Source organism: Fonsecaea nubica (assembly GCF_001646965.1).
Source record: "Fonsecaea nubica strain CBS 269.64 chromosome Unknown Scaff79, whole genome shotgun sequence".
Lineage (NCBI taxonomy): Eukaryota > Fungi > Ascomycota > Eurotiomycetes > Chaetothyriales > Herpotrichiellaceae > Fonsecaea > Fonsecaea nubica.
Genome location: NW_019173752.1, coordinates 53492 through 68964, shown reverse-complemented (window position 1 = coordinate 68964; position 15473 = coordinate 53492). Strand labels below are relative to the sequence as shown.

General features: G+C 52.6%; 7 protein-coding genes across 7 annotated transcripts; 4 read left to right on the top strand and 3 right to left on the bottom strand.

Annotated features, from left to right (window-relative positions):
• Nucleotides 1–742: 742 nt before the first annotated feature.
• AYO20_09056 (hypothetical protein) lies at nt 743–1291 on the bottom strand (the record flags this gene model as incomplete). Its single annotated transcript, XM_022647328.1, has 1 exon — nt 743–1291. The coding sequence occupies one exon, from the start codon at nt 1289–1291 to the stop codon at nt 743–745; it is 549 nt and encodes a 182-aa protein (XP_022496692.1).
• A 704-nt stretch (nt 1292–1995) lies between these two features.
• On the bottom strand, nt 1996–3594 carry AYO20_09055 (hypothetical protein; the record flags this gene model as incomplete). The annotated part of the gene is made up of 1 exon (XM_022647327.1): nt 1996–3594. One exon carries the CDS (start codon nt 3592–3594, stop codon nt 1996–1998), a length of 1599 nt encoding a protein of 532 aa, XP_022496691.1.
• A 1099-nt stretch (nt 3595–4693) lies between these two features.
• Nucleotides 4694–5811, top strand: AYO20_09054 (hypothetical protein; the record flags this gene model as incomplete). Its single annotated transcript, XM_022647326.1, has 3 exons — nt 4694–4960; nt 5014–5255; nt 5319–5811. 3 exons carry the CDS (start codon nt 4694–4696, stop codon nt 5809–5811), a joined length of 1002 nt encoding a protein of 333 aa, XP_022496690.1.
• A 704-nt stretch (nt 5812–6515) lies between these two features.
• AYO20_09053 (hypothetical protein) lies at nt 6516–8991 on the top strand (the record flags this gene model as incomplete). Its single annotated transcript, XM_022647325.1, has 2 exons — nt 6516–8937; nt 8987–8991. The coding sequence occupies 2 exons, from the start codon at nt 6516–6518 to the stop codon at nt 8989–8991; spliced, it is 2427 nt and encodes an 808-aa protein (XP_022496689.1).
• A 38-nt stretch (nt 8992–9029) lies between these two features.
• AYO20_09052 (dihydroneopterin aldolase) lies at nt 9030–9824 on the bottom strand (the record flags this gene model as incomplete). Its single annotated transcript, XM_022647324.1, has 1 exon — nt 9030–9824. One exon carries the CDS (start codon nt 9822–9824, stop codon nt 9030–9032), a length of 795 nt encoding a protein of 264 aa, XP_022496688.1.
• A 911-nt stretch (nt 9825–10735) lies between these two features.
• Nucleotides 10736–12610, top strand: AYO20_09051 (hypothetical protein; the record flags this gene model as incomplete). Its single annotated transcript, XM_022647323.1, has 1 exon — nt 10736–12610. One exon carries the CDS (start codon nt 10736–10738, stop codon nt 12608–12610), a length of 1875 nt encoding a protein of 624 aa, XP_022496687.1.
• A 711-nt stretch (nt 12611–13321) lies between these two features.
• On the top strand, nt 13322–15118 carry AYO20_09050 (hypothetical protein; the record flags this gene model as incomplete). Its single annotated transcript, XM_022647322.1, has 1 exon — nt 13322–15118. One exon carries the CDS (start codon nt 13322–13324, stop codon nt 15116–15118), a length of 1797 nt encoding a protein of 598 aa, XP_022496686.1.
• Nucleotides 15119–15473: the final 355 nt, after the last annotated feature.

The window sequence follows — 15473 nt, the reverse complement described above, 5'->3', positions numbered from 1 at the left end:
CATTCCTGGCTAGATAGAGTTGTTCGGTAGCACCGAGGATGATGGAGATACCAGGTCAATCAATCAATGAATGGCCCAGTCTTTTGAATGTCATATCGATCATGATCAATTACTTTGCATGCATGTCAGCTATCTCGTGCGACGCGATGAGGCTGCTACTGCAATGAATGCTGCTCGAGTAACAAATGCAGGCAAGGGACGCGCCCCAAGTACAACCCCCAATGCATACAAGAAAAAATGCCATGCCCTCAACGATTTATCCCAAGTTCAGCCCATCAGTCAAAGCGCAAATTCCAGATCATCCATCACGACTTGTATGTCCGGTTGTTTCATCTCGTTTTGTCGCACGCCCTTCCGTGCCCTGTCCATTCAGCTAGAAGTTTCTTGCACTATCCTTGTGCTTGAACACTATGCCAAAGCCAATGTTCATATCTCTCCCCCCACGCGACGTTGGTCGTGACAGATATCATATTGTGAGAAGTCGTGATACTGGGACCCTTTGAGCCTAAGCTCCACTTGTATCATCTCTCTCAGCTCGCCAGCTCGCCAATCTCCCCTTGAAAAACAAATGCTGTTAACGCTGTCCCATTGACGTGTCCCATGTGATTTGAATTTTCACAATCCTCTAGCCCCTTGGTGTTGTCACCAAGTGACTTGTTTTTGACCCTTGAACTCCTTGTCACTATTGGCTGTCACAGGGCCCGATCTACCGTTGAACGTTGATGCAGTTGCAAACTTCTTTTCAGATTGAGAACAGCTGCTCCCACTCAGAAACGCGACGGAAATCGAGATACATGTCATAGACGTTGCAATCCAGGCCTTGGTCCGCATCCAACTTCTTCCGATGTTCAGCCATGCGCACGATCTCATTGTGGCGCATATCCACAAGGGCCTGGAATCGGTTGCGCTGCTGGCGAAGGACGTGGATCTCGATGTCGAGCTGGCGGAGAAACGAGGGTGCGACTCGCGGTCGCAGGTTGTAGTAGTAGGCTGCGCGGGAGCAGTAGTCTTTGATTTCTTGGTTGCGGGCGACGACGGTGCGGCGGAGGTGGTCGAGCGCGCTAAGCTGACGGTTGAGGAGACCTTCAATCTCGCTGCGATTGTCCGGGAGAGGGTCGGGCTGGATGGTGAGGGGGTCGTACTTTGAGTCCGACGACGCGTCGCTCTTCTTGCTGTCGTTTGTGGCGGCGCGTCTCAACGACGAGAAGACCGACTTGATGCTGTTCAAGCTGTTGCTGGAGGTGTTCGCCTCCTCCTCGACATTGCTGTTCAGGTTCTCCGTGGAAGACATATTTGATGTATGTGTCACTATGAGATGGCGTGGTGAGGTTGTGGATGTAGATGCAGATGTGGATGTTGTTTGTTTGTTTCTGCTTCTCCTTAAGAGTTTGTTTGTGGATGTCTTTGACTTGGGATCTTGGGTGAAGGGCGTCCTGGTCAGACTCATCTGGTGGCCTAGTCGAGAGTAGCGCTTGCTTCACCAAGGTAAAGTCAGTGGATGGCAATGACGTCCTCGTTGTGCCAGAAGGCAGGTTGGGAGAGCAGCGGACGTCACCATCAATGGCAAACACCGATGGCAACCCGTTTGTTCGGTCGGCGCACGCTCTTTTCCTGAGCCGGCGATTCCCCTTCCACAGAAAACAAGTCACAGCAGATATATCACTGCTGTCAGAAGCTAGGGAGACGTCACAAGTCCGACAAGATTCCCTCAGAGTACCAACGGTGCCGTGGCCCATGAAGAGAAGTGGTGAGAGCTAGAGTTTGTTGCTGGCATCCCGATACAAAGAAAAGGTAGCACGAGACAATGAGCAGAAAGGGAATGTTTTGTCTACCCATTTCACTATCGTTGCGGTGGCGCGCAGAAGAATACGTCGCCTCAACGACGGAACAGTGAAACGACGACAACCACATACATTCACAATGCCCAACCGCTGTACCCCCAAACGAATACAAGTGATGACCGAACCACATTCAATGGCGTTTCAGATCCTTGACTCACCCCCATCCTGCCAATGTCCAGCTAGTCCTCTCGCTGCCTTTTGTTGCTGTGCTGCGCTGTTGATGAAGGGCACTAGGATCTAGGTCGCGATGTGCTCCGGCCAGTCCATGAGAGAGGAATCTCTCCCTCTCAATTTCAACAAAGGATTTCGCCTTGAGACTGGCAACAAGGCTGGCACCAGCCCATGGTCCAAGAGATTCGACCTGCCGCAGGATGGCAGTGACGGGTTGCTGCGCATCCTTCGATTTCTGCTTGAAGAGTCGTTGCTCAACAAAGTCGTCGGTCCCCGGAGGATTGAGGTCATGTCGAGTATCAGGGGGGACGGCCCTCACTTGAGCAAGTTCTGCAAGGCTGCTGCGCTTGACCTTCGTGTGTTTCCCTCGGATAGGTGTCCATCCGTGCTCGCTGATGATGGTGTTGGTTGTTTCCAGGACCTGTTGTGACAAACCTGCCAGAGATGAACCCCTACCTAAAAAGATAATCCTTGACATGCAAATACCCCGAACATCCGACGACACAGCCAGAAGCGTCGCGTACAGAAGTTGACTAATTGACTGTTCATGATCGTCCCGATAATCATCGGTCTTGGGTGCGACTAGTGTGTCGAGAGATGCTTCACACAATGCCCGTCTCGAGATAGCGATGGGTCGAGAAGATGTATCCGTTGGCCAGTCAATCACCAAGGTTTCAGTTTCACCACCAGAGGCACCAGCGTGTCCTTGGTCCTCCAGATTCAATTTTGTCGTCCTTGCTGATAGATCATCTTTCGTGATTGGAAATAATGCATGACATGCACCAGCGCGATCCACAAACTCCTCGACAAAGTCAAAATCAAGCACGAGAGAATCACGAATCGACTCATCTTGCTCCTTCTTGATACTCTCCAAGAGCGCCCCGATCTTCAAAATCAAAGCCTTCATGGCGCGGATACTCCGGCGGACGTGTATTTCGCGATACTCGTAGATTGCCGTCACCACCGTTTCCTCCCAGCCTACCTCCACAACCAGACCAGATCGCAATCCGGCCCCGACAATGGACATGGTCGGTGCCGGCAACAACGTGATAGTAGAGTACTTCCATCGCTCGAACAGAAGTGTCAATACTGTCGATAGTACGGGATGAGGTACTAACGAAGGCAAGACCAGGACCAAGCGTGCAGTGCCCGCGTCCACCAACAGATATTTGTTGTATGCCTCCCGCACTGCTCGTTCCAACTTGTCTTCCAACAGCCCCAAGTCGACATCCCCCAGATCGTTTCTCCACAGTTCATACTCCTTGCTCTTCAATGCCAGATCTTGCCTGCGTCTTCTGAATCCCGGGAGAAAGGAGCGATAGTCACCCACTCGCCCAGAGTTCTGGGAGGTGAACGGGATGAAACACTGCGGTCCGCTTTCGCCCTGAAAGCCGGCACTGAGGCCACGAGGGTCAATCTCGATGATGATGGGATCTTCTTCGGCGCGAAAAGAGTACGAGCCAGGCGAAGACTGGGCGGAGGATATGAAGCGACCGGTGGGTGTGTGAGGGCTGCCGGATTGCTGGCGTGAAGATGCTTCGCGGAGACTTGGGCGGATGGCGGAGGCGACGGTGGATGCCATTGCTCGGTCAATTCTGCTTGTCGTCGCCCCCACCTCCCTTGCAAGTAAGTGAATTGTTGTACAGAGCTTGTGGCACGGAGACTGGCTCGCGAAGATCAGGCGTTGTCGTTACAAAATCTCCATTAACGCGACATCCTTTGACCAGTCAGAAACGCGATACGTCGCTTAGTCATCAGCACGTCTACAGTTCAACGCAATATTAATTCGGCATCTACATTTTCATATATCTTCGAAATACTCGGTACATTAACCGACGTTAGAGAATTAATTGCGCCGGCTGGCAGATTTTTACGACATATCAAAGGCGAATCTCACATCGTCTAATATGCATCGAGATAGAACGATTGATATTCGCAGCCGCGGCCAAGCAGCTAGTACGTGTTTCAACTGGGACACAAGCTCGGTAAGATGATTGGTTCTCAACAGCGACCTACCGCCTTGTTCGTGTGTAGCGAGGAATCGTCCATGGTTCTCCCTAAACTATCTGGGTTTGTGAAGGGAGAAGCGAGGCGAGGTCCATAAAGAGCCAACAGGATCATCTGGGAAGCACAGGGAAATCGATGCGGAGTACCTCGTATTCTCCGTATTTGATCTAGAGGCTCAAGTCGCACACGGGCCGACTCCGAACCTACCAGGGAACTCGGCAAGCAGCAGCGCTCCAAAGAAGTTGCCTTGCTGAAGCTGCCACCAATAAACACTCGGTATGTCCACTCCCAGACTCCCGCTCTTTTGCCCTTGGCCGGTCGACCTTACACATTGCGATCCAATCCCTGAAACATTACGCCTCTGGCAACCTTTAAATTTACTTCGCTTGATCAATGGGATCGGAGCCTTCCGTATTCCTTACATATCGGCCCCCACTTGGCCTTGGGCTACACACCACCAAGCGCCAGCTGTAACGGCTTGGTGACGGTAGACGCCCCGCTAGCAAGGTGTCGAATCAATTCAGAACGTCCTTTTTAGAAATGCTCGTCCCAGAAACACTAGGTCAGCATCGTCGCCTCGGGCCGTTACAGACGACTTGCAAAATCTCTAGTTCGGCGTCAAGGGGGCAGCACAGCGCAGAGATTCAACGTGGCCGACACAATTTTCACGTTTCATGCTTCATATGTGGCCTTCGTGGCAGCCGGTCTTGGACATCCATCTCGCTCTATTTACTCCTACATTGATTCCCACCTCCTTCAACGCCAATGGTCTTCCTCTCGAGCTCTCACTTGACCCGTATCTCGGGATCAGCCTCTTTGGAGCGAAGGGCAGGTATCTGCCTCAGAATCACACCGACAGCCTTCAAGCCTTTTCCGTTGCCAGCATGGATGCTCGCGGGAGTGGAGTCGACCCTTATAGTACCTTGCCAGAGTCCTATCAGGTTTGTATCGAAGCTCTATTTGTAAGAGTGCGGTCCTCTGACGACAACTGCAGCCTTCTTATCCCGAAGTCTATCACCCTAAAGAGCTTGATCACACGGAGAAATCGACAGAGTACATATTGCCCAATGATGCAAGCAACGACGGCAAAGACGGCAACGACAGAAACAACCAACACAGGCTACCATTTGGATGGACTCCAACGATTTTCGGCATTGTCACAGCTCTGGCCACTGCTATAATTGTAGCCGCCATAGTCGGAGGAGGAGTTGGTGGCGCCTGTGCTAGTTCTCAAAGGTATGGGACTGACATAGACATCGACCTATCGCAGGTTACAACTTGTGGCTGACAATAGAGCAGAGCCTTGAAGACAGCTTCCTCGGAAGCGGTAACAGCAACTTCAACAGTGCTTTTGGCAGATTCAGCCCCAACATTATCAATTCCTTCATCTGTCTCTGCTTCCGCCGCCCTCGCTACTGACTACACCGCTTTAATCGACACCCAGATATCGACCCTCGCCCTTGACTGTCCAACTCTGGATTCTCAAAGCTACCCATCCAAGTGGGAGGGCCAATTGTTCAGTTTGAACTGCGACTTTCTGTACAACGACGGCGATCTCGCTTCCGTCTTTGTCTACACGTGGCAGGATTGCGTCGAGGCATGTGCTTCCATGAATCACTACGCAGAAATGAACGGTGGCTCCAACACCACCTGCATACATGCGGTATTTCAGGCAGGGTTGGACCAGAACGTGATCGATTGGAATCGCAATTGCTGGTTGAAGAATAACAAGGCTGTGGTTGGGACGGCCGATCCGGCAAGAGAGATCCTGTCAGCTGATGTAGTTTTTTGACGAAGTCCGGGGTCCGTGACGTTAATACACATTGGGAAATGTTTCGGAGTTGGGAGTTCCCGTGAGAATGATAAAAAACGATACCTGGTGGGTGCTTTCAATGAAATATTACTGGCATTGCCCCGATGAGCGTGTACAACAGCCTCGTCTTCTGTATGACCGAATATTTGTCTCGTAGCATCCTTCCGAGTGATCAAACCGCCAAACCGCAACATATCTTCGTCCCAATCCCGACTGTGGTTTTTACTTTTTTCCAGTAAAGAACGAGCCTGCCACACCTCTGTTCCTAGGTAGGCTGGTAGGTCACGTGGGTGTGAGTGGTTATCGCCTGCTGACTTCCATTGTGCCACAGCCGAAGTTTTGCCGAGGGGCAGGAACATCAATCACGTCAACAAATAACCCAAAGGGGGAAGCAACGACGACGGCTTCAACAGCTTCAACGACGCCACGCCCCAGCGAATCGAGCGTTGAAAGGATACTAGGCAAGAGGCCACGTCTAAAATTACTCAAATGTGAGGACAGTCGGTGCTTGATGAAATGGGCATTCCTGGGTAAGTCGACCCATATCAACCACATATTCCTGTGCGACGGTGGCATAAAACCTGTAGCAAGCAACTTTGTTTGCCTCGAAGAACCACTGGTGAATTCCATCAGAAAGATGAAAAAGCCCAGCATCATGACCAAAATCCTATGCTAACCCTCATATGTTTGCTGCTCATGTCAGCCTTTTGAAAGAAATCGGTAAAGGCGAACGCGTGGCTCTTTCCCGCCTCTCTATCGAGCATTTGCAGAAACAATCTCGACCCCTTCGAATCGCTATTGATGCCGCAATCTGGAATTTCCAGACCCAGCACGGCGGGCAAGGGGGCAAAAACCCGGCTCTTCGAACACTCTTCTACCGCCTTGTCAAGTTACTGGCTTTGCCTGTTCAGCCTGTCTTCGTCTATGATGGCAAGAATAAACCTCTCACGAAACGGGGACGGACAGTGTCGAAATGGCATGGGGGATGCGTCGAGAGCGAAATGTCAAAGGGTTTAGTTTCCCTGTTTCGATATCCCACGCACGTGGCGCCGGGGGAAGCAGAGGCAGAGTGTGCGATGCTTCAGCGGAAAGGGATCGTGGATGCGGTTATGACACAGGATGTTGATGCCATCATGTTTGGCTCTGGCCTCACGCTACGGGATTGGTCGAAGGAGGGAAATGGGAAGAAAGGCAACAAGACTGCCACACATGTGAGCGTTTTGGATTTGCATCGGGTGAAGAAGCTCAGCGGGTTAGATCCTGAGGGAATGATTCTGGTAGCACTCTTGAGCGGTGGCGATTATGATGAGGATGGCGTTGCCGGAATTGGAAGTACGCTGGCGTGCGAGATCGCCAGGGCAGGGTTTGGAAGCGACCTTTTGGACCTAGTGAGGAGCGGAGACGAAGATGGAATCACAGAATGGAGGGAGCGACTACAATTCGAGCTCGAGACCAACGAGAGCGGCTATTTCAAGATGAAAAGGAAATCGATACGAATTCCCGACAACTTCCCCGACAGAAAGATACTGGGATACTATATGAATCCTGCAGTCACACCAGCGGACGAATTGAAGAGATTGGAAAAGTCATGGGTCAAGGCCTGGGATGGAGAAATCGATATGCAAGCCCTTCGTGTCTATGCTGCGGAAATGTTCGACTGGATGTACAAACCGGGTGCTTGGAAGTTTGTGCGAGTGATGGCCCCGGCTCTCCTTGCGGACCGGCTACAACGTGGTGCAGCAGCATCGCATATCACATCTTCTGACCAAATCACCGAACGACGACAACATTTTGTGAGTGACGGGATCCCAGAACTCAGGGTGACGGTGATCCCAGAGGAAGTCGTTGGACTGGATCTCGCTGCGGAAAAGGACAGCCCCGAACATCTACAACTTCTTGCCGAGGAAGAGAATGAAGGAGTGGAGGGCGAAACGGAAACTGCAGGTACGGACGGAAATGCTCCTCTGAGCCCTTCCAAGAAGCGCAAATCTCCTCCGTGGCTGCCCAATGCGCCAGCAAAGATGTGGATTGCCCAGGCCATTGTCGAGATCGGGGCTCGCGAGCACGTCCAACGGTGGGAACAGATCCAGTTCGAGATCAACAATGATCCCAAGAAGTTTGCTGCGCGGAAGTGTGCAAAGCAGAAAGAGAAAAAGTCGAAAACGACTGGAGGTATGCAGCCTGGGGCTCTTTTAAACTACGTCGTCACTGCCAACGAGGCTGCTGAGCCTGAGGTATACCCTGCAAAGTCCATCTCATCGCCTCGTCCCCGCCCAAAGGCCAACGTCAGCGAACCGCGAAGGTCCAAGTCCACCAAATCCAAATCCAGCCAGATGAACGATGGGCAGTCCCCCACGATGTTTGAGCATTTCAAGTCCACCAAGAGTCGTCATGATTTCCATGAGACAGTGTCAGCACGCGACAGTGTATCGTTTGACACTGTCAGAACCAGTATTGGCAGTGGAGACGACCCATTCGTACTCAGCGACCAGACCTGTAGTGACAAACATTCGAGGCCCTCGACTTCAAGCTCAACAGAGACGGGACGGCGGATCGTACACGAGTCATCTCAGCTTTATGGAAACACGATTCAACCGATGCTCCACGATACAAGGCAGCTTGTGCTCTCGCAACGCGAAAAAAAGTCAGAGAAGGTCTTGGCGAAGGTGACATCGGGAGAGGACCTATCCAGAAATGCGATCGAAGAGGAATCCCTCCCCTTCTCTTCGCCAGTCCGGGGAAAATCCAACTCAGCAGTGGACTATCGAGAAACGCAGGAAACCTTTGATTCGCTGAGCAACATCACACGGCGGACGCCCAGGAAAAGAGCAAATAAGTACCGAGCTCTCACCGAGGTTGGAGGATCGAGTGAGATCCTCGCCGAACCTCAACGGCGTATCGTGAGTTTCTTTAAGCCATATGTGCGCGAGAAGGCGCCACCGTCCCAAGCAGCACCAGCCGAAGGAGAAAGTCGTCCAGTCGAAGTTCTGCCAAAGCTACCGTCGGAAAAGTCTGCAAACCCATCTTCGGCCATGCACATCCATGCAATTCCCAGGCCAAGTCTTCCAGGCACCTGGAAAGAAGTCGAATGCGAATTTGGCTCGAGTACTCAGATATACCCTTCTCTAGCGTCCCCCCGTCGTGCTCGATTGAGCATAATCGACCTAACGTCCGATTAAAGGATGAGTCTCTAGATGTTACGGGAGCTTGACCTTCCAGAAGTCTTTGTTCTCGAAGAATGTTTTGCTGCGGGTGATTTCGACAGCGGCGGCTTCTATGGAAGCAATGGCGCTCGGTTTTTCGATGCGGATTTTGGCGACCGTGTGTCCATAGTTCATTGTTACAATCTGGGCCACGGCCGTTGCCAGAGATTCGATTGTGTGGTACGCTGAACCTGCGACGCGTTCAACCACTGTTTGAACCATGTCGTGCAGAGCAGCGGTGTAATGTTCTTCCAGAGCACCAACTCCCAGAGCAGGGTCGACAAGAGGTACGCTAACGTCGATGAACAAGGTCTGCTTGTAGATGCGCTCTTGGGGATTGACTCCAATGATGCAGGTACAGGCAATCTGTTTGACCGTCACAGTGAGGCTTGAAGTGTCAATTTCCAGCTCGGACTTGTCGACCTGATATTGGTAGAGCATGCCGCCTCTAGCCTGCAGCAAAGCTTTGGGAAGGGCAATTTCGATGGTGAGCAGACCACAGTTTGGTACCAGGCTGGAGATTAAACCGATCAGGGCATAAATGGTCGGAAAGGCTTCGGGATCGGCGTCCTTGAATGCCGCGGTGATCCTCTTGTACAACTTGCCATAATCCATGGAGAGATTCACATCATCCTTGGAAGCCGCCGGCTCAAGGGTTGATGTAGGCTGAGCCTCGATGGTGATCGACACAGGCTGAGGTTTGCGGAAACGACGCCAGGCATCAAGGCCGACGGGAATGTCGAACCTCATGTTTTTCAAAATAACTTTGTCCATGATGGAAACTGCCATGCTGAAAGAGAAAGACGTGGTCTGGCCTGATCTGACGAGCGGGAATTTATATGCGTGGTTCCCTGGTTCGAGCAATGTGGAGGAATATCTAGTGGCAAGGTTATGGTGTGCTTTGGAAAGGCTTGGGAACAAAAGGATGGTATGACTTTTGTAGTGGTGGGAGGGCGGAATAAAGATAATCCGTTCTCCCGAGATGATTCTCGTAACAACAGAAACAAACACTCGGCGAGCCGGAGAGCCGGGAGCTAGGCAGCTAGGCCAGCCTCTGGAGAAGCACGGGCTATATCTGGGGCAGATCTGTGGTGACACGGGGCCGCGGCCCAAGGCTGCTTGCGATGAAAAAATTGCAGGGGGAGCCTCTTTAGCCATGGTCTGATTGGGGGGCTCTAGGCGATCCTCCCGCTTTCGTTGGCCGACAACGCACTGGGCACTGGGCGCCTCTGCCGCCTCCAGAATTTCTCAGGCTGCGCTCCAGTGGCTTTTTTTGCTGACCTCGTCCACCACCCCCATTCTCCTCCTTGGACTGAAACTTCTTCTTCTGTCTTTATTCTTTTGGGCCTTTTTACGAGTCTCTCTCTTGCGTCTCATCTATCTCGGTCACTTACGGTTAGAGTAGATTTCTTGTCACCTTCAATGGGTCGAAGCGCCGTCACTACCTCAGCCACAATTTCAGACTTCACTCCTGCCGCTCGCGGACGGATTGCACTTTCCCATGTGATTCCAACGTCATCTTCACTCGCATCGTGCAAGACTGGCCATATTCTGGTTTGGCTACTGGCGCAAGGTCCGTCCTGAACAAGGGCGGACGGTAATACTACAAGCCGCCTGGGCCTCGAGCATCGTGTTTTAATCTAACTCTCAAACTCCCCTTTTTTTACCCTGCGGGTATCATCAAAAAAGAACCCGCGAATATGAGTATCTCAACTACTCAAGCCATCATGGACAAGGCTCCAGAAACTCCCACTGGGATGCCACCACCCGCCGACGTCTCAGCCGATTTCGAGGATGCACTCAACTCCATTGCGCTGGGGAACAACAACGCGGACCCAGGCGATCCGGAAATCATCCCTTTTCGAAACAAGAGTCCTCCCGTGACACCGCAAAAAACCATGCCGATCAGTACGCGCGAAGACGGGGCTCTCGTCGAACTGGAGAGCGAAAGAGGAAGACAAGAAGTCAAGGGCAGCGTCATCCTGTCATCCACCGCGGCAAAGAGGAAGAAGAAGAAAAACAAGACCAAAGCGGCCCATGCCGCCCAAGCACTGAGTACTGTCAGGGGGTTCACTCCCGTTGACTCGGGAGCTGAAGAGTCGGACGTGTCACGCAACAGCCCACGGGTTTTGTCACCTATCCCTCGTTTGCCTGCATTGGCTGGTGCCAGCCCAGGACTGAGACCTCAGTCGCCGGGTGTCAGCGGCTTAAAGGCCCAGCTTGATGCTCTGAATTCTCGCAGTCAAAGCCGCTCTAACTCGCGCGTGCGCAATACCCTGGATTCGGAGGCGAACAGCAGCGCCGCCAGTGCAGCGTCGGACACCCAAGGGGAGGAGCCGCACGAAGATATGGTCAGCTACCATGTCCAGATCGATCAAGACTTCGTCAGTCAATCGCTGGCGGAGACCGAAGTCGCTTCGGCGGCATCTACTGCCACGATGGACGCAGATCAGCGCGCGACTTCGATGATTGTCCGCAAGATGACCGCGGCAGATTTCACTCCGATCCGCTGCCTCGGAGATGGGGCCTTTGGAACGGTGCTTCTTGTGCGACAGAATGCCACGGGTCGTCTGTTTGCTCAAAAGCAACTCACGAAAGCATTCCTCAAGGTTCACAAGAAGCGGATTGAATCAACCATGTCCGAGCGCAGCATTCTCGAGTTGGTCAATCGTCATCCATTCATTGTCAATCTCTACTATGCCTTCCAGGACCACGAAAAGCTATACTTGATTCTTGAATATGCCTCAGGCGGTGAACTGTTCCGTCACCTGGAATTGGAAAAGTTCTTTTCAGAGGAAGTGGCTGCATTTTACATCGCCGAGATTGTTTTGGCACTGGACTATCTCCACAACACAGTTGGCGTCATCTATCGTGATCTCAAACCGGAGAATTGCTTGTTGAACGCCGAGGGCCATTTGCTGTTGACAGATTTCGGTCTGAGCAAGGTCGCTGTGCAGGATCCGAGTACCCCGGGCGGGAGTCGTTGCAACAGTCTGGGTGTGGGCACGATCGAATACATGGCTCCTGAGATCATTAGAGGCAGTGACGAATCTGACTGGGGTCCGGGATACGGGAAAGCATGCGACTGGTGGTCGTTGGGTGCGATGGCTTGCGATCTTATGACGGGCAAACCTCCCTTTGGTGGCGGCAGTTGGACTAAGATCCAGCAGAACATCATGTACCAAAAGCTGAGCCTCCCCTACTTCCTATCGCCAGACGCCAAAGACCTTCTCACGCGACTATTGCGCAAGGAGCCTAAGAAGCGACTTGGAGTTGGTCCTAACGACATCAACGTCATCAAGAAGCACCGATTTTTCCGGAAAATCGATTGGAAGAAGTTGGAGGCCAAGGAGCTCGAACCACCCATCAGGCCGCTGGTCACCAACCCGGAGTTGGCCGAGAACTTTGCCAAAGAATTCACTGATAGGGCGATCGACACTCTTACGCGACGACACAGCCGAACATTGAGCAAGTCTGATCCATTTGGGGGGTTCAGCTATGTTGCGAGCAGCAGTTTACTTGAGGAATCGATGCTTTTGGAATTGGACGAAGCCATCATCGACGAAGACATCTAGCCACCTACCGGAAGGCACAGAAGAGCGGTTAGCTGCTCGGGCGACACCAATCGGGTTGGATAGAGTTGTGAGGACGGGTCACATAGACACCTGATGATAGCGAGGCGTTCAGGACTTTAGAGGCACAAGGGCGAGAAGGGGCATGGGATTTGGCAACATTGGTGGGACGCATTGATACACCTTGCATGTTAGAGGAGCCGCCGACGATTCGCATACAAGCATAGAGCTAGAGAGACATGAGACACGTTCAGCACTCACTATCCAATACTCGCTTCTCGCTCCCAAAGCTGTGTGGGACTGATCAGGCTGATATCAAAGGTGACACGTGATCTGGTGCCTGAGTCGTGTTGGCACGCGTCGGACGAATCAGTACGAGGTATCCATTGACCCCGCGCTCTGGCATTGAGCTTTGTTCACTTCAGCCTCACAACTGCCTGACCTCGCCAAGGCAGGCAGTTCGATGTGACTTGGACTGTGTGGTCGCCCCTCTGGCCTTTGCTTTGTCCTCTTAATTCATCTCACTCGTCTTTCTCGACCTCCATAACTGCGCTCTGCCATATTTGACAAAGGGACTTCTTTCACCTCATTGCAAAGAATATTCTACCGCACACGGAAGATACCTTTGTCCCCAAGAGTAGAGATAGAGAGAGAGAGAGACGGAGTTATCAGTTCAAACACACCACCCCTGACCTTACGGTACAGCCAGCAAGCATGACCGACACAAACATCCTCAATCTCGAGGCTGAAGTCCTCGCCCATGTCCTTGAGTACGTTGACAACGAATCCCCTCGCACGATGGCAGCGGTGGCTCGGACCTGCAAGTACTTCAATTTCGTGACTCGGCTTGTCCGCTACCGTCACATCACCGTGCACTGGGACTGCGAACGGGAATCCTGGATCGACATGGCCGGTCGCAAACAAGAAGAATGGGAAACACCCGAGCTCCTCCAGGGCTTGCGGCACCTTACAGCCTGCAAGGGCGACCTCCCGGCGCTGCTCCTCGAGCTCGGCAATGGTGATCTCCCCGGTGCCAGAAACCTTTGCGACAACTTGGACCGGCTGCAGAGTGTCCTCCGCAATGCCAGCAACCTAAAGACCTTGACTTGGAAAACCAGCTATCTACCAACCAAAGGCATCGTCGAGACCTTGCAGGCCCATCAGCCAAAGGCGAAACTGGACATCTTCCGTGCCAGGAGGCTCGGGCTCGCACAAATCCCACTGGAATCGGAAAAGGTCCTGGCGGCCGCGACTTGTTTGAACTCGTTGTCGATGACCACCATACACGCCACGTGTATCGAAGATCATTTGGTCTTTCACATGATTTTGAAATCGGCCCCAAACCTGGAATTCGCCTCGATACTTTCTTTTCCCCAGATGGAGTCGTACAGTCCCGTCGTCACCTTCCTTCGACCCAATCTCGACAGCTGGTTTCCTCCGGATCTGGAGGGGAAGCAGAGCACATCGCTTCGTCACCTGACCTTGGATGGTTGGGGAATCTCTGCTGAATGCCTGGAGTTCTGGTCCGAGTACGTCAATCTGGCAAGCTTGCGAGGCTTGAAGTGTAGCCGGGGTCCGATCTATTCGTCCTTTTTCGACCGCGCCCCCAAAATACTGACGAATCTGAAGAGTTTCAGCATCAACCTTGGCGCGGAGCTTCGGTCCGACGTATATTTGGGAGCAGCAAAAGAATATATTGCCACCTGCCCACCTTTGGAGACGCTGAGTCTCTGGTCGTGGAGGGGGAAAGTGCCATTGCCCACCATCTTGAATCGACATGGAGCGACTCTTCGGGACCTTCAGCTTCACGAGTGCGAAGACCCTGAGGGTATTCATCTCAGAGACGCTTTCTCGGCAGAGGAACTTCAGTCGATCCGGCTTTCGTGTCCCAGGCTAAAGGTACTTACCCTTGACCTCAACAGAGTCTCGGCACAACTCAGGGTCGAGGAATACGAGGCGATCTTTGACGAGCTCCGCAAAATGAACCTTGACAAGATCCAAATCTATGTTGAGAACGGTCTGCCATGGTTCCATCAAGCGGACCGGCGGAGCAGATCCAAGGAGAGCAGTTGGATGGAAGCTCTTCGTCGCATGAACGACGATCAAACAGATATCCGCCTGCCCAGCGGATGTGATTTCGATGGTGCTTTTGGGCATGCCTTGCCGGTGACGGTTAAGAAGAGTGACCTAGGCTGGTCCCATCTTTCAAGAGACGAGGAGCTTACGTTGCTGCCTCCGACCTCGTACGTCGCCCTGTGTCGCTTTCTCATCGGTGCCTGGAAGATCATCTTTGGCTCGAGAACCTGGGGCCCTCGACAACTCGACGTCAAGTTGGGAGAGTGGGAGAAGAAGAAGTATCAACCTACGAATCATTATGTCCAAGAACTGGGGAGGGATAGTCGAGCTTGGGTCCGAGCCAGACCCCACGAGAGGGACGACATGGTTGGGGAGTGCTTTGTCGAACTCGAATGCTGTGGTGGGGACCATAAGAGGAGGTTTTCCAGTCGCTAGTTTGGGTGTGTTGGCAAGGGCGCAATGGCATATTTATGGCGTGGACTGCTATTGATGTGGCCGGTATTCGTCATCGTTGGATTCCTACCCCTTGCGAAAGGAACATTATGTTCAGACGCATGCTTCTCGGGATTGTGGCAGGAATGCCCTAGCTGGCTTCTGTCTCACGTGGATTTGGATTTGGGTCTCGGTGGTAGCGAGAAGGCTGCACGAGGTCTATTGAATACGACCAGCTCTCAGGCTGAACAGGGACAAGGGACACGAGGTACGAGCTTCGAATAATCAATGCGTTTACGGGAACGGGAACGGGCACGGCTATGACTCAACCAGGGGCCGGATTGGGTTTGGTTCCATA